The sequence below is a fragment of the Phocoena sinus genome, chromosome 9, assembly GCF_008692025.1.
Source record: "Phocoena sinus isolate mPhoSin1 chromosome 9, mPhoSin1.pri, whole genome shotgun sequence".
NCBI lineage: Eukaryota > Metazoa > Chordata > Mammalia > Artiodactyla > Phocoenidae > Phocoena > Phocoena sinus.
In genome coordinates, this window is record NC_045771.1 from 28,021,998 (window position 1) to 28,045,601 (window position 23,604).

Genomic DNA, 23,604 nt, shown 5'->3' on the forward strand with positions numbered 1-23,604 from the left:
CTGATGGGCAACTGGTCCCAGAGTCTCTGGCTATGGGGCCCTGGGGGGCTCCCAGTTTTGATATCAGCTAGCAGGTGGGTGAAGCCAAGATCCAGGGGATCCAAGGGCTAGTGCTGGCCCCTTGTTGGGCAGAACTGTGTCCAACGGCTAGCTGTAGGCAGCCCCAGGAGTCCTGGGGTTAATGCCGGCCCACTTTTGGGTGGTGCTGGGTGCTGGGCCTTCTGGTGGGTGGGGCCAGGTCCCCGGGAAGCTACGGGCTCAGGGGGTCCTAGGGCAGCTGGCCTGCTGGTGGGTGAAGTTGTGTCCCTGCCTAGCTAGCTGCCTGGCTTAGGGCATCCCAGGACTGGTGCCCACATGCTGGTAGGCAGGGCCAATCCTGGCACTAATAAGCTAGAGAAAGGATTTCAAAATGGTGCTTACCAGCTCCAGTGTCCTTGTGGTGGGATGAGCTCTCCAAACTAGCTATTGCCAGAGTCTGCATCCCCAGGGTGAGTTTCAGTTGCCTCCTGCCTCTCCTGGAGGCTCTCCAAGATCAGCAAGTGGGTCTGATCCATGTTCCTTTCAAAGTTCCTTTCATGGCTTCTGTCATGGGTCTCAGAGTGTGTGAGATTTTGTGTGTGCCCTTTAAGAGTAGGGTCTCCATTACCCACCACCCTCTTGCTCCCCTGAAAGTAAGTCCCACTGGCTTTCAAAGCCAAATGCTCTGGGGGCTCAAATTCCTGCTGCAGAACCCAAAGTGGGGCTTGGATTCCTTTACTCCTTGGGGAGAACCTCTATAATTGTAATTATTCTCCTGTTTATAGATCAGCTACCTGGTGGTATGGATCTTGACTGTACTATGTCTTCACCCCTCCTACTCCATCTCGTGGTGGTCCCTTCTTTATATCTTTAGCTGTGGAAGATCCTTTCTGTTAGTCTTCAGATTGCTATCATGGATAGTTGCTCTGTAAATGGTTGCAATTTTGTTGTACCCATGGGAAGAGGTGAGCTCAGGGTCTTCTTGCTTTGCCACGCCCCCCACCCCCTACATAAGTCTTTTCAGAAGTTATCAAGAATGTCTTTCTCAAGGACCTGGGGACCATCTCTTGGAAATGTACTAATCAAGGAAGACATCATCCTATCTCCCAGTTTCTGTGGGAGAATCGTGGCCTAACTTCAGCGGGAGCCCCACTCCAAGTTGCATAACTACCTCCTGCCATAAAGATGTAAGAAGACATAAGGTTATTTTTCTTTTGGATAAGGCCAATTAGCTAACACTGCCGGTCACCCCAATTACCAGGTGAACTGAGGATGAACTATGTGTGACAAATGGTGCTAAGTTATTTTACTTCTTAAGAACTTGTCACTGTACATCTTGAGAACAAGTATGTAATGGACTTTACCTGCTTGGCTATATAAAACGGTGAGGATTTTTTTTTGTATTTGCATTCTCTTTAGCAGATTGTATGTGATGTGCATCACATTGTTGATTAATGCTTATTCAATAGTAAAATTGTTTTCTTTCTTTTCTATCTTTGTGGTGAGGTTTACTGAGTTGGGAGGATTTTGTTTCTAATTATATTTTTCTGACACAAATCCCTTTGCTCTGATTCCATGCTCATTCCAAATTCTTGATTATAAATGGTTTTCCCTAAAAAGTCTGAGTTTAATGCCTTAAATAGGTGCAAGAATGTTGATTTGCAAGATTATTCTTATAATTATAAAATAATAAGGATTTGATTATACACTTCAGTCTCTACGAGTTTGATTATTGTCAGCACTCTCTCAAAGAACAGTCCATTCTTAATACGCTATCAAGATTTTAGATTTGTAAATCTGAGACCCAGCCTCAAATTCCTGATGAATTGCCAAGATTAATGCTATTCTGTGAGGACTCTTAACAAACAGCCAACAGGTCTTCCCTAGTGAATTCCTTTAGACATGCAAAATTTCTTCAGAAAGAAGCAGATATTAGATTGGAAAAAATTGTCTGCCTAGCAAAAATTGCTAAATGTTAAAATAAATGTTGTCTGTTCAGGTCTTGCTCTTGACTTAAAAGAGGTACCTATTAGGAAGACTTCAAATTTGTTTCTGTGATAGCCAGTTGAATTCATCAAAGCAGAAAGAAACAGGTATTCAATTCAGGAATTAAGAAAACAACAACAACATTATGTTACAGTGTCCCTATCCTAACATCTCTCACATACAGCTGTCTAGCTGATGGAGGACACCAAGCAGGCCTCTTTATTTTGACCTTAGCTTGAGGGTTCACTGCTTCCCATATACAACAGTGTAGAGATTTCATTTTTGTTCTTTAAGTCAACAACTCCACCATTTGGAGAACCTGATACTCTGTGATTTATAGAGATTATATTGTAGGTATCTCTGGAAATATTTTTAGTTCTTGAAAATTATTGTTGAATATTTATATTCTTAGGAAGCATTGAAATAGAAACAATTTTCTGGGAAATTTCAAAATACCATTGATTATCTGGAGTTGACCTTTTACCTAGATAACATATCTGGATCCCTGTTCCCTTGCTTGAAGTCCCAATAACAAGCTCTCATTTCTATCTACTCTTCCCATGCTCATTTTGTCATCCAGCCTCTTAATATGCCAGCACATTTTCTCAGAGCAGCTCATCTTAAGTATATCAGCTTTTCTCTGGACTATGTATAACCTAACACTATGGATATATTTCACCAGGCTATATACCCAGGCTGGACATCTGTAAATTGCTTAAGATATATAATCACTGAGATTTATGTTCACTTGAAGTTTGAGGTACTTAATTTTGATTCTAGATAACCTTACTCTCCAGTTTTTCAATCATTGTTTGTTTTCTAAGAAACCTTTTAGTTTTTGAGTCCCTGATTTTGATGTTAGCTTGAATTTTGATTATGATACATTTTGATGGTATGCCCTTGACTAAATTTTATTATTCAAAAGATGAATATTCAATTATTCACCTCAGTATCATCCAAAAACTAAAAATATTTATGAACATAGCAGCTAGTTACATTTTAATCTCATCCCTAGTTCCCATGTTTTGTAAGAAAAAGAGTATTAGATGAGTAGGATACTAATCTGAAAGCCTTAATCCAACTTCAGTCTCAAAGTGTATAAAACATATAATCATTGTCTGTCATACTCATCAAAAGTGAAGAACAACAAATGTAGAAAAAAATGGGCATTTGATAATGGCAAGAATAATTAATTCATAGACTTTTTTCAAAATCTTCCTAATATTTTTTAATGGAAATTAGGCAGAGAGAATGAAGGAGAATAATATTAAAAACTCAATTATATATTTCAAGTACAACTTAAATAGTACTTCTGAACCTAACTATCAATACATATATCACATGCACACCTATATAGACATATACATACAATATGATTTATCATTAATTTTCTGAATTCCCCATAATATTTTGTACTCCTCTTAGGATTGAGATCAATGTCTGAAGTTTTCTACCTACAGTTTTTTTTTAAAGCCTTACTAATATTGTTTTTCACTTGTTCAAAAATGTCCTATTTCATCCTATGTTACACATAGTTGGTTACTAAGCCAGCTTTTTGCTTCACTATAAAATTTCATATCCCCACCTCCACTTCCAAACAAGCCCAACCGATTTTTAGTTATTCTTCAAGTGTAAGAACTTGTAATAATGGCCTTAATTATCTATCTTTTCTTACCTTTTTCAGTGCTAATCAAGCAAATTATATACAGAGAACATCATTCTTTCCGGTAAAATAAGATATTTACATTATTACATCATAAGAAATGTGATTTCTTCAAAAAAAAGTATAATAAAATTTTGTGATTTAAATAGGTAATTATATTTGACAGTTAAAATGTCATTTCATTTCATATTGTTTTAGAGGGTGTTGAAATGCTATATTCAAACATCAAGACAGGAGGAGAAATTGGATTTAAACCGATAAACAGCAAGGTTCTGACAAATAGCGAGATTCACTAGCACTCAGTAGAACCTGACGTGCCATGAAAAATAAAATAAAAATTATTTTCTTCTCTTGTCTTAGTAAACCTGATTCTCAGTCACAAAGAATTCAAATAATCATGTCTGATTACCTCAGTTCTTTTCCAGGCTGGCCGAGTACAGTCAGAAAAAGTTCACTGAAATAAACAGGAGCACTGATGGTGTCTCTCTCGGGGCCGGGGCCTCTGCTTGGTCATGCCCAGCACCAGGGAGTGTCATTCACATTAACAATTGCTCTGGACTTGTGTGTTTATCAACATAGTTGTCTGTCGGGTGGCTGTACTTGTCTTGAGGAAGAGAAGGTTTTCTCCTAATATGAACAGAAACACCATTCAGGCTGCGGCAAGGCTAGTCTCTGACTAAATACACACTGAAAAGTGGTAACACGATAAGCCAGGATCTCTATCTGATTACATTACAGCTTTGACCAAACCTGTATCCTTTGTGAAAATATGTGGAAATTCAAATGTAATATTTCCTTAGGAAAATTAGGGACTTTAATGAGGATACCCTATTCTGAAATAAAATAATAAAAATGATTAGCTTTTATGGTATAAATATAAATAGAAGTCTAATGAACATATTATTGGTTCCTCCCTGTTGCAGTCAATAGTTCTAGTTTATTTCATTTGAAAAATGCCTAAGAACTTTGGACATCATTATTTGAAGTGGAATACAATTAGGAAATATATTGGGAAAATGTTAATGAACTACATATTTAAAAATAATATAAGAAAGAAAATGGAAACAAATTATAATGAGAAAAATAATGGTACATTAAAATACTTAAGACTTACAGAGAAGGAAGCAGTTGCCTATTAAATGTTATTAAAAATAATAATGTAGCAAATAGCATGATCTTGAAAGCAATATGTTAATATAAAGCCAAGAGGGAAAGTAATTCCATGCATTAACTCTTACGCTCTGGTTTAGAAAATACAAGGAAATAACACTTGTAATAAACTCCCCAAAACAGGACATCAAAAATTAATATGGGGGGCTTCCCTGGTGGCGCAGTGGTTGAGAGTGCGCCTGCCGATGCAGGGGACACGGGTTCGTGCCCCGGTGTGGGAGGATCCCACATGCCGCGGAGCGGCTGGGCCCGTGAGCCATGGCCACTGAGCCTGCGCGTCCGGAGCCTGTTGCTCCGCAACGGGAGAGGCCACAACAGTGAGAGGCCCGCGTACCGCAAAAAAAAAAAAAAAAAAAAAAAAAAAAAAAAAATTAATATGGAAGAACAGTTATAGGAGCTTGTAATAGAATCAAATAGATGGGGAAGAGACCTTGGATGACAGAAAACTAGTAGAAAACTGTCCCATGGTCAGAAGATCTTCAGGGAGCTCACAGCAAGAGGAGAGTAATAAAGGCATCAGAATAAACCCAGAAGTAAGAGGAAAGGAAAGAGTGGGCAGAAAGAAAAAAGAGTAGCCCTCAAAGTGAGGAGGAAAATATTCCATGAGGCGGAAAATATTCCATGAGGCAGTAGGTATAATCTAGAATAATAATACCATCTCCAAAGCCTAATGGCTTGGATTTTATCCCAGCTCTGCTATTCAACTAGCTGTGACCTTGGGCAAGGTAGTAATCTCTATAAGGATTAAATATGTATATGTGTGATTATTATGGTTTTTGTCATAATAATGTACAGTATGTCCATCCATCCATCATGAATATATATATATAGAGAGAGAGAGAGACAGAGAGAGACAGAGACAGAGACAGTGAGTTTTTATATATAGTGTATTATTGTGGAAAAAAAACAATGGGAGAAAATATAAATGTGGCAACCAGTTTTAGTGTTCAAAAGAATTTTAATTTGAGCCTGCAAGTTCGTAGATATAGAAGAAACAGAAGATGCTTCTTACCACACTATTAATAATATTATTAATTATGATTCCTTTTCATTGCTATACTGTGCAGAGAGGGAGCCATTCAGAGCTCTCTGTTGACTATACTTACACTTACCCTTCTTGGGAGTTAGTTTTTCCACCAATTTCCTCGAAATGTCACTAAATATTTAGTTCGTTATATTGATGGTTTCGTAGTTGATGATGGTTGCTTGTCCCTACCATCTGGCCCTTTTTCTCCCTTCCTAATAGAAGTTCATCTTTGATCATATGAATATTCCTTCTCAAAGCTCAGGTACCTCAGGAGAAACTGACTTTACACCCAGCTCCAAGAGTTGGCCTAATTGGTCTAAGAATGCAGGTGAATTGTAATGTATAAAAACATCTAATCACTATGTTGTACACCTGAAACTAATATAATATTATAAGTCAATTATACTTCAATAAAAGAAAACAATAAAGGTGAATTCCAGTGATTGGTTCAGGGATCCAGGCCTAAGCCAGTCAGCACATGGCACGTCTCTGGCTACAAGATTCAGTCACAAATGGGTATGTAAACAAATTCTGGCTAATTGGGAGAGATTTGCTGAAGGCTTCTGGGGAAAAGAGGTCTTTGATATTTTAAGATGTCCCCCTGAATCCTTTCTACCTTTCCATGGTATGGAGAGAGGTGATGTGCTATAGCATTTTTGCTACCATGCGGGGAGCAGCCTAAGGAAAACCCCAATACTCAGAGGAAGGCACAAGACAGGAAGCTGAAGAAACAGAACTAGCATTACTGAATTAAACAGACCTAAAGTCTGTTGGCCTCTGGACTCGCAGTCACATAAACCTATACATTTTCTTACTGTTTAAGCCAGTTTGAACTGAATTTTGAGATACTTGTGTGTTAATTGAGTATACATATCCAAAGAGCTTTTTGTTCATTCTCCTATCAGAGTGCCCTTGATCCAGTTTGGTTGGCTTCATAAAATACTGTATTTTAGCCAGAAAGACTTTTAGCCATAAAATCTTGAGGGGTCTCCTGTTCAATCACAATCCTACCATAGCGGGGTTGGAGACTGTACCGAAAGATTCAAAACTTCTTAAAGACCATTCTCTTAGGAAAATCTTCCACTTGTTTGCACTAATTTGTCCTTTTTCTTTTTTTCCAGATTAACTACTGAAAACATTAGATTTATTTCTCATGCTTTCTTTTGCTAGTGTAGGTAAAGCTTGAATGTGGTACAACGCCAAGAGATGTACCCAGTGATTTTCACAAGTCCTTCATCTTTTAGATTTGTGTATGGCTAACAGAGGATTTCCATTCAGAACTGTCATTCATAGGAAGCAAGGGGCTGAGAGAGATAAAACAGATGATTCTGACCTAAGACAATTTTGTCTAAATTTAAAAATATGACAAATAAAAATTAAATTAAAATGAATACATTATGAAATTTATACTACTTTTTAAATGAATAGAGATGGTACACATTGTTTGTCATGTTAAATATTCTGAAATTCTTACCATTTGAATAATACAAAATAATATTTGAAATTAATGTATACTAGAGGAAAAAAATGCAGAATTAATGTGTATTTTCGAGTCAGACTCATCATTTTTTTGTTTGTCTTTGATCTTCAAATCACTATCCTTTCAAAATGTATTTGATTTCTGATCCTTGTAAATGCTACAGTCAGCCTTCGTATCGTGGGCTTCTCATCTGCGAATTCAATCAAATGTGGATTGAAAAATATTCGGGGGAAAAAATTCCAGAAAATTCCAAAAATCAAAATTTGAATTCGCCACCCTCAGCAACTGTTTCCATAGCATGTAAGTAGTATTTATAGTTATTTACATAGCACTTACATTGTAGTAGCTATTACAAGTAACCTAGAGATGATTTAAAGTATACACAGGTTATATGCAAATACTACACCATTTTATGTAAGGGACTTGAGCATGTATGGATTTTGGTATCATTGGTTGTCCTTGAACTAATCCCCCACAGATACCGAAGAATGACTATACTCCTTTTCTTTTTCTTTAGTGGGATTTTTTTCTTATTATTTGTTCACCAGTTCTTAGTTAATTTACTCTCCAGAAATAAGCTTTAGAGGAAAACATTAACAAATTTCAGACTACTAAGAATTTACTTAGTTGCTCTGCCACTGAGCCATGGGTTTGATATTAGAACCAAAGGCTCTGCTTACTAGGAATCTTTTGCCTCTGTTTTGTTTCTTGTTTCACGGGTGTCTGTTCACATCTTAAATATTATTTGCCACGAAAATCATTCACTGATGAATGCTGAGTTCAGATATTACCTCTTCCGGGAAGGCTGTATGGATTCCCCTAAAGCCACTCAGCCTTCCCCTCCTCTGTGCTCCCCTAGGGCTCTCTTCATACCTCTGTTGACATTGCATTTACCAGTTTTCTTTTATTTAATTTTTTATATAGCTGTCTCCTTCACTAATCTGTGCTCTCTTTGACAGTAGACACCCAACCTTATAGAATTTTGGACCTCAATGCCTGCCACAAAAGCTGCCACAGGTGCAATCAATGTTTCTTGTACCCCTGATTACATTTATGTCTTCTAAGGAATGTACCTAGTTTCTGTCATTCTACTTAAAGGTTAGAGACAGTTACCGTTCACCTCCTCTGTAAATTGCAACTATTTGCAGTTCATCGTGGCTAGGAGACTGTGTTCTGGAGTAGACTATTTACATTCAAAATCCAGCTCAGCTGTTTACTAGCTGAACAACCTTGAAGAAGTTACTTAACATCTCCAAGTCTCAATTTCTGCAGCTGCAATGTTGATATAATAAGAGAAACTACTTCATGGGGGTTTGTACAAATTCAGTGAGAAAATTTATATCAAGGTCTTAGTGAAATGCTGGCTTATAACACACATTTTCACCTTTATGTAGATGGCAATGCTTCTGGGTGTAACTTCAGCTGTTATTATTATTGTTGTTATTATTAGCTCCTCAAATTTTTTACTTCCAGTGTGATTAGATATTACATTTCCAATAATATGGGAATTTTGTTATGGGAAGGAAGGCTATGGACTTGTTAGCTTTGGAAAAATTCCAGGTCATTTTACAGCTGAAAATTAACAGTATCAACAAGAAGCATTCATGCCAGGATTGTACTTTTATTGTTCACAGGCTGTCTGTTTGCAGGAAAGCAAGTTTTATATTTCCAGTCAGTCTTCAACCCATCATTTGAATTCCCTGGTGTCTATTTTCAGGGTATTAGCAAGTGGTTATATGATTACACAAACTCTAAAATTCAAATAAAGAGTTGGCAGTGATAGGGAAAAAACGTTAATAGTATTTTGCTGTATATTCAAAATACTGCAAACTTCCCCATATTTCCATGCATGATATATCATTGTGGATAGGTCAGGATTGTGAAAGATTTAGAAAATTGATCTTTAACAAAAAATGCTGATTATTTAGTATTGTCCCACTAACTTTAATTTTTTCTTCCCAGTTCCAGCTCTTGAAAATTTGTGAGTGTGATGGAGATATGTGTAGGTGTATGTTTGCCAGAGGAAAATGTATTTATATAAATGGCAATGCTTCTAGGTAAAAAGATAATCCCCAGATATGCAGATCCCATTAGAATTCCAAAGAATCTCACTTGACTATGTTTATAGCTCTTTAGCATTAGCCCTCTGAAATCAGGTTGAAAAAATTAAATTAGTTGGAACTTATAGAGACTGTCCTGTTAAAAAAAAAGTTTAGCTGGGACTTTTGGTTGGACTACAGAAAAATTAGGTTTACTTTAGAAATGGACCCATAAACTGTTCTTTGTAAATGTCATATTTAGGAAAGAAAAAGCAAATGTAAGATCAACTTGCAGATTCAAGTGTGTCAATTGTGAGGGGATAGCAACTAAAAACCAGCAACTGTCTCCTCAGAGATGCACTAAATTAGGTCTGAATTTCATGAGCTTTGGTAGGCACTTAATACTGTACCCTGACTTGGGAGTACTTTCCCTGAATTCTGGAGACTGCATATGAAATATTTAATTCATTTTTTGTGTGTGTGAGTACTTCCAATTGCTTTAATGGGAGTACATGTACTACCGCTAGTATTTTATTTTTACACTCGAAAATTCTCACTCCTCCCCCAAATTAACACTTTTGTGTGATTAGCATTGCCTAAAATAATAGATCTTTTTTCAACATGGGAAGAAGAGGGGGATAAGGAGAGAGAGGGAAAGAAGAAGGGAAAGCAACGTCCGTCTGTTCAGCTAAAAGTGGGGAGTAGAGATGAGGCAGGAGGAAGAATTCATAGACTCAGAAAATAGGAGAGAAAAAATTTTATGTTTGATTCTGTGACCCTCCATCTTCTGTGATGTTGATTTTTTAAGCACGAAAGAATTTTTTTCAAGTGTTCAGCAGTATTACTTTCTTTCTATTTTGCAGTAAATTATCTGCTAATAAAATGTTAATTCTCTATAGGTCATTTCATCCCATGCCTTTTGGAAAACTTTTATTTTTAAAATCAACTTTATAGAGATATAATTTACAAACAATGAACTACCTACTAACTATAAAATTTTTGAGTTTTGACATATATATATATATATATATATATATATATATATATACCTGAGAAACTACTGCTACAAATCAAGATATGTATTGCTTTCATAACCCTCCAAATATTCCCCATGGCCCCATACAATTCATTTCTCTCTCTGCTCCTGGCTCCAGGCAACCATTGATCTGTCTTTCGTACTGATAGATTAGTTTGCAATTTCTAAAATTTTAATGAAATAGAATGATGTGTACTTTTTGTGTCTGGCTTCTTTCACTCATTATTTTTGAGGTTGATCCATGTTGCATGTATCAGTAGTTCATTCCTTTTTATTACTGAGCAGTATTCAATTATATCAATTTACCACTTTTTAAAAAATCCATTCACCTGCTGATGAACATTTGGATAGCTTCCAGGTTTTAACTTTGTGAATAATGCTGATCTGAGCATTCATATACAAATCTTTGGGTGGACATAGCTTCTCATTCTTCTAGGGTAACGAAATACTTAGGAGTGGAATTGCTGGGTCATATGGTAATTATGTCTAACTGTATTAGAAACTGTCAAATAATTTTTCAAAGTGGTTACACCATTTTACATTCCAATGAAGTGTAAGCTCCATGAGTTCTACATCCTCACCAAGCACTGGTATTGTCAGTCTTTTTAACTTTAATTCAAATGGGTATATAATACTATCTCACTGGGGTTTTAATCTGCATTTTCCTTAATGGCTAATGATGTAGAGCATCTTTTCATGTGCTCACTTGCCATTTGTATATCTTCTTCTGTGAAGTATCTGTTCACATCTCTTGCCTATCTTTATGTTGGGTTATTTGACTTCTTATTAATGAGTTGTACAAGTTCATTATATACTCTGGGAACAAGTCCTTTGCCAGATATGTGTGTTTTTGCGAATTTTTTCTCCAATCTGAAGCTTGCCTTCTCACTTTCTTAATAGTGTCTTTTTATGGAAAAAAATGGTTTTAATTTTAGTAAAAACCTATTTATCATTTTTTTCTTTTATGATTTACTTTTTTTTTTGCATCTAATCTAAGAAATCTTTGCATAACTCAAGGTCAAAAAGATTTTCTCCTATTTTTCCTTCTAGAGATTTTATAGATTTAGCTTCTCTCTAGGTCTACCATCAATGTGAGTTAATGTCTGTGTATGACATGAGATGATGGTTGATATTTATTTTTTGTGTGGGTATCCAGTTATTCTAGCACCATTTGTTGAAAAGATTATTTTTGTGCTACCTTTCCTATTCTGTCCAATGCTGATTTTCTAGTACTAGCCAAAGCTCATTTTTAAAGTATTCAGCAATATTATTTTATACCCATTTTATAATAAGTATCATTATCTGCTAGTAAATGGTTGATACTCCATAAGGCATTTATCCTTTGTCTTTTGGGAATCTTTTTTTCAAAAATCAACTTTACTGAGGTATAGTTTACAAACAGCAGACTGTATCTTTTAGTGAATATCACTTTTGAAAGTGGGTCAGAAGTGAAATCAATGATCTTTTGCTAGGTTCCATTGCTGGCTTCTCCCCAATTTTATCTAGTGAAAATTATGGATCATTTACCTGTGTCACGCACTGTGTTAGGAAAGAGACAAGAATAAGAAACCATTTTATAGAAGATTTCATTTTGGGAACTAGGAATAAAAGCATGTCACATAGGATCCAGTCACTGCTCTAATAAAGGTTAAGAAAAAAATATTGACAATCCCAGAGGAAAGAGGAAAGAGTTACAGAAAACTTCACAGAGGTGGCATAGCTTGAATTAGGTTATCTTTATTATAATTCCTTTCGCGTTCTTTTGAAAAAGAAACATTCATCACAGAAAATTTAGAAAATATTTACCTCATTAATCTGGATTTTGGATGTTAGCAATCTCATCTGGATCAGAAAGCTCAGTGATGAGGTGTGCCTTAAATAAAGAAGGGAAACCTGTATAGAGATCTTCCCTCTAGAGTATTCATTTATGAATACTCTATGGTTTATGGTTACTAAAGCTAGCTGCACCTAAGTGCAAACTATTTGCCTTGGGCTAAACAAATGTGCTTCCTTGAAGAAAAGGAATGGATACGAGAGGAAATGGGATAGCTGTAAGAGGCCTGGAGGTGGGATTCCATTAAATGAAAAGAGCCATATAGAAATAGCAGTGTCTATGTTTCCTAGCACTCACCCTTTGCTAAGCATCCTAAGTGCTTTATTGAATTCTCACAGCAACCTTAGGAAAGATTTACAAAGAGAGAAATTAAGGCAAGAAATGTTAAGGTCTCCGTGGTAGATTACTGTTCAAAAATATTCACCCCCCCTTACTATCACTTCCCCATCCCACTGATCCTTGGTTTGGTCATGTGACTGGCTTTGGGCTCATGGTGGACAGAGTGTACTTCCTTGTCTCCTTACTTAGACTTTGGGCCTGGCCATGTGATTCTCTTTAGCCAATTGGATGCTAACAAATATAACACAAGCAGAGGCTTGAAATATGCATGTGTGGAGGGCTTCTCCTCTTATGCCTCTGCCATCACTATGAGATGAACATGCCCTAGGATAGCCTACTGGTCCAAAGAGGATGAAAGACAGGTGGAATGGACTTGGAACCAACCTGTAATTTGGAGCACAGCCCAGCCTGGATCAGGCAACCCACAGATGGTGAGAGAGAATAGTTGATTGTTGATTATTCCACTGAGTTTTATGGTGGTTTGTTATTCAGCCACCTAATTAAGTGGCAGAAAGAATTTGAACACTGACAATATGGGTACAGAGTCTGTATCATACTGCTACTTGTACAGGAAATAATGAGTTCTTTTCAAATGTCTAGGTAAAGATAATCAGTTGGAGGATGAAGCAAAGGTCTATAACTCAGGAGAAAGTAATGGGTTTGGAATTAAGAGAATATTTCATCAATTAAAGAACTAAACCTTGACAAATTGTTTAATCTCTCTGTACTTTCCTTAAAAGACTATTGTGAAAAATAAAGTACTAGCTGTCAAAGCTCTTTAAAATGTTGAGAGTGTTATGGAAATTCTAGTTTTTCCTTTAAGTCTATTTTGTTTCCTGCTGTATCTCAGTGCCTGGTGTGTCATAGGTGCTAAGTACACATTTGTTAAAATAAATTGAAGTGAATTATTTTCAAACAGTATTCTTAGTTCATAAATAACAAAAGCACAAAGCATATTTATCATTAGGAAAGTAATTAATTTCTATTCTTGACAAGAGTAGGAAAAAAATGTCAAGGAAGTTCCTTCCTCTTACAGCAGTAGACTGATATGGAATATACGGAGGATGTTCGTTTCTTATCTCTACTACCCAACTAATGGTACCAGACTGATGTTCTGCAAATCCTAACACTAATGAGAATGTTGCTGCAGTCTTCTAACAGGATACTTTCTGCCCCAAAGAGTGTTTCGTTAGTGGGAAAATATTTGAATTTAATATTTGTTCTGCAGTTTAAAAAATTAAGTTTTATTTATAAAATACAGATAATTCAGAAAACAACCAAATGAGCTTGTGAATTCCAAAGTTAGGTCACTATGATAGGAAGAAAATGTTCATTTGTCCTTTTTCCTTCTCTGTTTACCATAAAGCAAGATATAGCCAAATAAGATGTCTCCCTTTTAATACATATTGCATTTAATTCATTTAGGATTCTGGTCAAGGTTATGGTTAGTTTGGGGGCAAGTTTGTTCCTCACATCAAATCACGGAGACATTAAAGGATTAGAGGTGTTGTATAGGTTGTTCTACTTTTTATTATAACACAGGTTGCCTTTTTATCCCAAAACTTCTCCCATGATAACCTGAAAAAAATTTTGGTGGTGTCGATAAGGGTTACATCAGCTCTAAACTTTCCTGTTAAAATATTAAATGGGAACATTTGAACCAGTATTGCATCACCAATGTGAAACTAACAGTCTGGAAGCAGTAAATTTTACTTAAGTATATTTCATTGTAGTGAGTGCTTCATCCTGTGACAGATATTCTCCAGTGAAGATTTTGGGTGGAGACTTTCTGTCCCTGCTAAAATCCTTTAATAGCTACTCCTAATCCTGAACCAGTTCTGGCCTCCTGTTCACATGTGTTAGGAATGTAATTACATCTATCAGTGTCATTGTTATATTAAGAGTTATAGACTAACCCTAGTACTGAAAGAAAAGAGGGAAAAGTCCAATCTTCTCATTATTTTTGCTGCAGATTTTCATCATAATGATTTCTTTGTTTTATTTATTGTAAACCCATTGTATCTGTGCAAAGACCATATGTTTGCAATTCTTGACTTGGAAGTGCCAGAAGATAAAAGGAGGGAAATAAACATCAGAAATACAAATATAACTGATATCCTAGATTCCTTGACAGGATCCAGGGTATTAAAGCTGGTTTTACCCTACTCACAAAAGTTTATCTAATTTTATCGTCCCCACACTCCAGATGAAATAGAAATTAAATAGGAAGAATTTAGCGCTCTAGTAGGGACTTAAATCTTTTAAAAGAGACAAAAGGGATTGAAATGCTCAAGATTTCATGGTTATAAGAATGATACCAAGACAAAAATGTTATTTTTGAAATGTAAAATTCAAAAAAAAAATTCAATTAAAAGAATTTCTTAAGCCCAGTGTTGAACAAACTCCAAAATTTGAGAGACCTTCTTAACATCTTCCTCTCATTTTTGCCTAATATCTATTTGTTCAAGTTATTTCATTTGTATCTCCTATATTTCTTTCCAGTCACTTTCTTTCTGACATTTCCATCGCCCTCAACTATCTTGCCATTTTCTAATCTCAACCTGGCTGATTTTTATTGTAAAAAATAAAATATATGACTATAACTCTGGTGCCTAACACCCATCATTGCTCTTAGGATAAAGGCCAACACCTTTAGGATGGTCTACAGAGCTCTTTTCTGTCTGGCTTCAGTTCTCTCCGTTCTGGCCACCTTGGCCTTCTTTCCAGGGTTTAGAACAAACCAAATTCCTTCTTGCCTCAGGGTCTTCCAATATGTTCCTCCTTCTGCCTGAAATACTATATAATAAATATATATATTTATTACCTATAAATATATAAAGTATTTCTTTTTGAAATTATCAAACATTCATATTAATAATATGTGTCTAATCATATTTCATCTATGGCACCACCCACCTTACCTCCACCCCAGATAACTTTGAAGCAAATCCCAGGCATGTAACGAAAGACTCTTTCTAACTCACACTTATCCTCAAGGTCTCTGCTCAAGGGCCACCTGTTTCCCCCATCCCTCTGCCATCTAGGTCATACTGCCTGGTCATATGGTCTCATTGTACCCAGCGCTTCTACTTTAAGAAATCATTTCAGTATGTAATTATATATTTATGTGTATGGTTTTTGCATTAGTGTCTATCTTCATCCTATACTTCATGTCCCATGAGGGAGAAATGGTGTCTTTTTGCTCATCATTCTACCTCCTCTTCTTATCAGACTGCCTAGCTCAGAGTGAATTCTTAATAAATATCCATTAATTAAGCTGTGGGGATTTTCATAATAGAACCCTGCCCATTGCTGCCTTCTTAGCATACTTCATGGTCTTTTAATATCAAAAGATTTCCTGCATATAGCCCCTGCCCTGTGGTACCTTTAGTCTCTCCAAATAGAGACTTCTTTCCTCTCTTTGATTTCTTCTGAAGTACTTGATCAGGTACTATTTTACCAATAGGTGCAGTTGGTCCTATTTTCAAAATGAATGTGCAGGCAAAACTTATAATTAATATTTATCTTTTCAATCTTTTTAATAATCATTAGCTATTTCTTTTACATCATAATACTATTTTCTCCCCACTAAATACAAAACAACATTGTCATAGGAAGCAGTCTGTGGGAAGGTGCCATCAACATAAACGTTTATTATGTATCATATAACCAACACTACGGTCAAGTGAATGGAAAAATATTTCATTGAAAGGCTGATAGATTATCTTAATGAAAATGGTTTTCAACAGCATTACTGGATTTTAGTTTCTTAATTTTAAATCACACAGATTTAAGTTTTGCTGTCTTTTATTTATATAAACCCCAATATTATTTAGAGTTTCTATTTCAGTATGAGAAAAATATATATATTAAGAAAAATTAAGAAAGTTAAATTCTGGGAAATTTTTGAGAAGGTGAAAATGTCCCCACAAATCTGGTATCACATATTTCTTAGAGTTATTTTATAACTTTTTAAGATAGCAGTATATTTTGATATTTTGTTGACAGAAAATTTTAGCCTAAATGTATAAGTTCTTAATAACTGGTCACTAGGTTTTGCTATTTTGCAATATAATGTTATATAGGATTCTGTTTATCACTACTTCATAATGACTACTAATCTAGTCAAAGTTTTCAGCAAAATTACAGCATCAGCTTGGATTGAGAGATGTAATGATTGGGACGTTCCTGGTGGCACAGTGGTTAAGACTCTGTGCTCCCAGTGCAAGGGGCCCAGGCTTGATCCCTGGTCATGGAACTAGATCCCACATGCATGCCACAACTAAGAGTTCACATACCACAACTAAGGAGCCGGCAAGTTGCATCTAAGGAGCCCATAAGCTGCAACTAAGGAGCCCATGAACCTCAACTAAGACCCGGCACAACCAAATAAATAAATATTTAAAAAGAGAGAGATGTAATGATGGTGTAATTCAGAAGATGACACTGTTCAAAGGAAGATAAAATTATGAGCCATTGCTAGGAAAGCAAATCTATAAAATTAAATATGTCCCCAAATCATAGCAGTAAATTTTTTTTTTTTTTTTTTGCGGTACATGGGCCTCTCACTGTTGTGGCCTCTCCTGTTGTGGAGCTCAGGCTCCAGACGCGCAGGCTCAGCGGCCATGGCTCACGGGCCCAGCCGCTCCGCGGCATGTGGGATCTTCCCAGACCGGGGCACGAACCCGTGTCCCCTGCATCAGCAGGCGGACTCTCAACCACTGTGTCACCAGGGAAGCCCAGCAGTAAATTTTTTATTTGAGATTTTCATGTGGTTATGTGATGAGGACTTGGTTCTTGTCTTGGACACACCCATATGTTGGTATTATCAACCTTCATGACTCCAAATATTTCCTTTCATGAACACATTTTCCCTTGTCGCCTTGTCACCTCCACTGCAATGGCTTCTATTCCTTTGGCATAAGAATGTTCATCTTAAAAATACAAGATCCTGGGCTTCCCTGGTGGTGCAGTGGTTGAGAGTCCGCCTGCCGATGCAGGGGACATGGGTTCGTGCCCCAGTCCGGGAAGATCCCACATGCCGCAGAGCGGCTAGGCCCGTGAACCATGGCCGCTGGGCCCGCGCGTCCGGAGCCTGTGCTCCACAATGGGAGAGACCACAGCAGTGAGAGGCCCGCGTACAGCAAAAAAAATAAATAAATAAAAAAAAATAAAAGATCCTATAACCAATTTTAAGCACTCTATTAAATCTGTTTGTAAGTGATAATAAAATGGGATATGAAATATTACTTCTCCTAACTGTATCTCCCTGAATCAGAAATAAATTATATAATTAGCATGTCTTAAATTACTTTTCCCTCACTAGGTAAATAAACTTACTAGAGAAAATTATTGAGTTAATTCCTCTACAGTTCTTTAGCATTTGAAAGGAAGTGCTTACATGCAATGTCATTTCTAATTTCCATCAAATTGGATGTTTCAAAGGACTTTTAAAGACTATTATTGACCTTGGTAGAAATGGATACTGTATATAATTCAACGGCTTCATTTGTCATATGTGGTATGTGCAAAGTGGCTATTATTCAGAAAATGTCAGTTGAAATGAGAATTTCAATTATTTTTTTCACCTATAGTTGGCAACTAAATCTGGGGCAAAGATGCTTTAATAATCTGTGATATATGAAAAATAAGTTATGCAAAGATTCTGATTATACTTATATCTTTACAGCATAAGACTTTTTAGAGATTAAACTCTAACCTAGTCTTTTAACCACATGCGTAATAGATATATTTTAGCATTCAAGTATCTGACCAAATTAAATTAAAGATACAGCACCATCTTATGGATATTTCTATATCTGTAAAATTTATAAATATAAAAATCTTTTTGAGTTTGGGAATAGAAAATCTTTATCAGTAAAAAAAAATGTAGGAGGAGAATATTTTACTGTAACAAGAAAAAATGTTGCAATATTGAATAACTTGAATGTGTATGTGTGCATGCATGTATGAATGTGTGTGTTTGTGATGGCAAGGTAAATAAAGAGATTTGTAATTCTTTTTTCCCTTCAAAATTAAGAATTTGAAGAAGACAAACAACAGTTATTACAATACAAATTCATGACTTTGTGAAATAAGACATGTAGCTCAGAATACTGTCAGTCTCTAAATGACTCTGGGACATCACCGATTATCACCTTGCAAAGAAGTGTTCTTATAAGACATGAACCACACTTTATAGAGAGTGATGAGAAATTTAGGTATGATAATAAACCTATTTAACTCTCTGCTGATACTATAGAACTGGTAATCAAGTCTCCTTATATTTATCTAGAATTTAAATGTTTTCATAAGTGATTTATGCCCATTATTTTGTTCTGATTTTAGATACAGATTTTTTTTTTTTCCTGCGGTACGCGGGCCTCTCACTGTTGCGGCCTCTTTCATTGCGGAGCACAGGCTCCATATGCGCAGGCTCAGCGGCCATGGCTCACGGGCCCAGCCGCTCCACAGCATGTGGGATCTTCCCGGACCAGGGCACGAACCCGTTTCCCCTGCATCAGCAGGCAGACTCTCAACCACTGCGCCACCAGGGAAGCCCAGATACAGATATTTTTGAATAAACATTTCTTAATAATCCTTCTTATTATTTTAATATAAAACACATAGGCAATTTAAGGAGATTATAGAAAAATTGATGAACAAAACTCCACAATTAATTATTAAGGTGTAGTTACATGGGTATGGTTCATATCCTTCATGCTTAGCTCACTTTAGTTATCATATATAGACCTGAGGCTCTACATGATTTACCCAGTTTATATGGTGTAACATTATCCCACTTCTAACCAAAGCACAGATTCAGTAGTTCTTAACTTTTTACGGTCTTGAACTCCATGATAAAAGCTTTGGAACCTCTCTTTTTAAAAAAGTCCATAGATACAATACATTTTGCACATAATTTTAGGGGCTTCTGGACTCCCTGGAGCTCATCCATGCTCTATGATTTTAAATAGTATTCTCCTTATTTTAACATTTATTTCCATAGGATGTGATATTGACAAGTAAAAGCCAGGAGCTTTATCACAAAAATGCAAGGTCTTCTTGTGGTAAAAGTAATCCATAATTTTTACACACACACACACACACACACACACACACACTCCTATTTGGCTTTAACTCATGTTCTTCCACAACTAAATTATATTAAAAGACCAGTGTAAATAAAGAGGTTACTAGTTTATTTTTATACAGATTTTATTTTCATGTTATTTACAGTGAGATGTGAAAATATGACATTGACTACAAACAATATAGAATTTTTGGCTTTATCTTCACAGAATACTACAGGTTCTAATAATGTCCTATTATGAATAGTTTTCTATATCATGTAGACGACTCTAAATTTTGTTTCAAATGTAAACTTGTAACTGATTTAATAAAATTAAGTTATTCCTGGATGTCCATATTAATAGAAAAAATACAACATAAAGTTGAAAAATTCTAAGCATACCATATACATATTTTTATGTTTACTTCTGAGATGTGGATAGGTATTTTATAGCTTAATAAGAAATCCAGGGAAATTTTTTTTTTTTTCCCCCAGGGAAATTTAATAGATTTATAATAGTAGCATTATGTTTAAATGCAGATCCAAGACACTATATTAGATGTTAACTTAATTTTTCGTGTTGTCAAATGCAGAATTATCATAATGTAAAAATTATTTTATTGATACTCTAGAACACTCTCGCTAATTTAATAAAATGCTTTAAGTTGTAAGAGCAGATTCCATAAAAATTCATGAAAAATTTAGATATCTGATCATTTAAAACGGTAATGAAAATATTTCCACCACCTATACCTTTAACTGTAATACGATCCATGGGATGGATATATCTGCTGTACGTAGTGTAATACTTACTTTGTCCTTAAATTGGGAGGAAAGTAAAACGATGAATTAGCCCCGCCCCAGTCGGCACCCTGCCCCCACCCCGAAGTCTGAGGAGGCGAAGAGGGGCTCTAGTCGCTGGGCTACTCTGCGGACCACGTGCTGTGCTCCCACCTCCCGCTCCTTCGCAGCCGTCCCAGCTCAGGGCCAGGGCCACGTGGCGCCGCCCGGGGACCCCGGGTCATCCTGCGTGTGGGAGGGGGTCCTCAGGAAGCAGGGGCCTGCGGGTCCCCAGATGCGGTGGGGTAGGTGGGTGCCGTGCGGGCACTAGCTGGTGGGTCGGGCGAGGAGGCCACCATTTTCAGGGTGAGGGTCGTGCGGCAAGGCACGGCCCTGGAGGAGGGAGAGGTGGCGGGGATCGGGGAGGAGTTGGGGCTGTTGGTGGAAGACATCATGCAGGGGGTGGAGGCGGGGGCGGAGGAATAGCAGGAGGAGGTGCAGGTGGAGGAGCCCCAGGAGCAGGGGCAGGAAGACCCAGGGCCGGGACCCGGGACGCATGACCGCCCGGCCCCTGGTGGAGGCGCTGGCGGCCCTGTAGTTAGAGCTGAGCCCTCTGAATGCCCAAGCCAGCAGGGCCTACACTTGGCTCAAGCGCATGATGGGTCAGACGCGGAAGCCTCACTTGGATGGAAGAAGGGCCATCATCTGGGGCATCCCTGGCTTCTGGGCCAGAGCCATCATGAACCAACCCCAGATGTCGGCCATGATCAGTGATCAAGATGAAGACATGCTTAGCTACATGATCAGTTTGGAGGTGCAGGAACTGGGCCATCCCAGGCACCGCTGCAAGTTGATATTTTTCTTTCGGAACAACTCCTACTTCTGGAACGACGTGATCATTAAGGAATATCATCTTAGCATCGCTGGATATAGGGCGTCTCGTTCCGCTCCAGTTCAGTGGTTCTGGGATTATGAACAAGGTGCCCCCAGCCGCAGGCAGGACACCACCAGCCTTAACTTCCTCAACTGGTTGTGTGACCACAACCGCCCAGGGTCTAACAGGATTGCTGAGATCATCGGTGAGGGCCTGTGGCCCAATCCCCTGCACTACTACCCCAGGGAGGAAGGCCCCACCGGGACAGACCCATAGATGAAGGCTCTGGGGGAGCCTCAGAGTTTGGCCAAATAGCACAAGAGGCAGGAAGCGTCTACAGATGTGGGGGACGGGTGGATGTATCTACCTACGCGGTTCTGGTGCCCAGGGGAGAAACGAGGAAAGGATGGCCAGTGAAGGTTCCAGAGGCCACGGCCCCACGTGCCGGTAATGACGCCCAGAGAGACATAAACAAGTTAACAAGTGAAAAAAAAAAAAAAGAATTAGTGATGCAATGGTAAAATTAGAGACCTAACATTGAAAACCAGGGATTCTCAAAATATGGTCCTCAAACCCCTGGTTGGGGGTGTTCTCTGAGACCCTATCAGGGAGATCTGTGAGGTTGAAACTATTTTTATAGGAATACTAAGATCTCTTCTTTGTCTTTTTCACTCTGTTGATATTGCATAGATGGTGCAGTAACAATGGTGGATTCATGCTGGAGCTTTAGCATGAATCAAGGCAGTGGCACCAAAATCACTTAATAATCATTGTGCTCACAGGCACACACACAGAAAAAAATAAGCCAGATTCACTTATGAATATTTCTGATTAAGCAGTAAAAGATATTTTTAAAAATCTCAACCCTTGGGTACACATTTAAAAAATAATGTGAAGTGAAATGGGAAGTATACATAAAACACTTCTGCTGCATAACGAAGTACAATGATTGTCTGGAGGACTGAGTTGCAAGCTGAACTATCTGCTTTTTCATAGAACACCATTTTTACCTGAGAGAGCAACTTGACAAATTATAGTTACTCAGATATTTGGCAGACATTTTCTCAAATGTGAGTGAAGTGAGCTTGTCACTTTAAGGAAAACAACTGACAGTTTTGTTGTGCCAGTGATAAATTCAAGCTTCCAGGTGAAAATTAGAATTTTGTAAAACGTTATCTGCCAAAGTAAACGATAGTTTTCCAGTACTTAATGACTTTTTTGATGAAATCATTGACAAATGTAATTTGTTGGATACTATATAATAAAATAAAATGTGTCAACTTTTGGACAATCTACATTACCCGATGAACCAGTGTTTTCCAAATGACCAATGAATGACATTATGAAATCATGCATCAGTAAAAGATCCATTCAAAGTTCAAGACAGACTAATGGATTTTTAAAAATCACAGAGTAAGAAAAATTTACTGATGTGTTTATAGATTCCACATTGCAACTAACCTTAAAGAAACTACCACTCATTGAGTTTTGGTTTAATATCAAAGAAGAATATCCATAATTATGTGAAAGGCTATTAAAATACTTCCTTTTTCAACCACATATCTATATAAGGTTGGATTTTCTTCATCTGTTTCAAACTAAACAATGTATTGCAACAGACTGAAGTAGAAGCAGATATGAGAATGTAGAAGCACGTGAATTCTACTAAGCCAGACATTAAAGAGATTTGTATAGTGTAAAATAGTACAACTCTTCCCACTCAACTTTTTCTTTTGGAAATACAGTGTTTTTTTCATAAACATATACAACATGTTATATAATAGGTTATTATTAAAAGAATAGTCATTTCTAAATTTCCTTAGTTTTATCTTTCTAATATTAGAAATACTAATAAATATAACCCACATAACCAAGAGAACTTTGGGGTCCTTACTAAGTTTTAAGAGGGTAAATAGGCCCTGAGAACAAGTGTGTTCATCACTGTTACAGACCAGGGTAATAGTAAATAATTAATAAAGACATATCTTCATTTTCCCCACTTAGTATCATTTGACTATCCCTTATAATTTTCTCTGATAAAAACTCTATTTCAATTTAATTTCAGTTTACTTTTCTATTTCAGTTTAATTTTCTTGAGAATTTTTGTTGAAATGGTCCAGCTTTTTGTTTTGTTTTTTTAATAGGAGTAGAATTCTCATCTCTTGAGACATTGGTTGAATTCCTGGTCAATCAATGCAATGCTCTCTTTACAGTGTCCTAGTATAGTGCTTAATATAGACTAGGCACTCAATAAATGTTACTGACTGGCAGAACATGTGTTAAACA

General features: G+C 37.0%; 1 protein-coding gene across 1 annotated transcript in view; it reads left to right on the plus strand.

Moving 5' to 3' along the window:
- Positions 1 to 21,594, plus strand: part of LOC116759130 (testis-specific Y-encoded protein 1-like) — a 45,475-nt gene extending 23,881 nt beyond the window's left edge. The window contains 2 exon segments of the mRNA XM_032642566.1: positions 20,754 to 21,014; positions 21,016 to 21,594. Of these exon segments, the coding sequence (XP_032498457.1) occupies positions 20,754 to 21,014; positions 21,016 to 21,594 (840 nt within the window).
- The last annotated feature ends 2,010 nt before the right edge of the window (positions 21,595 to 23,604 follow it).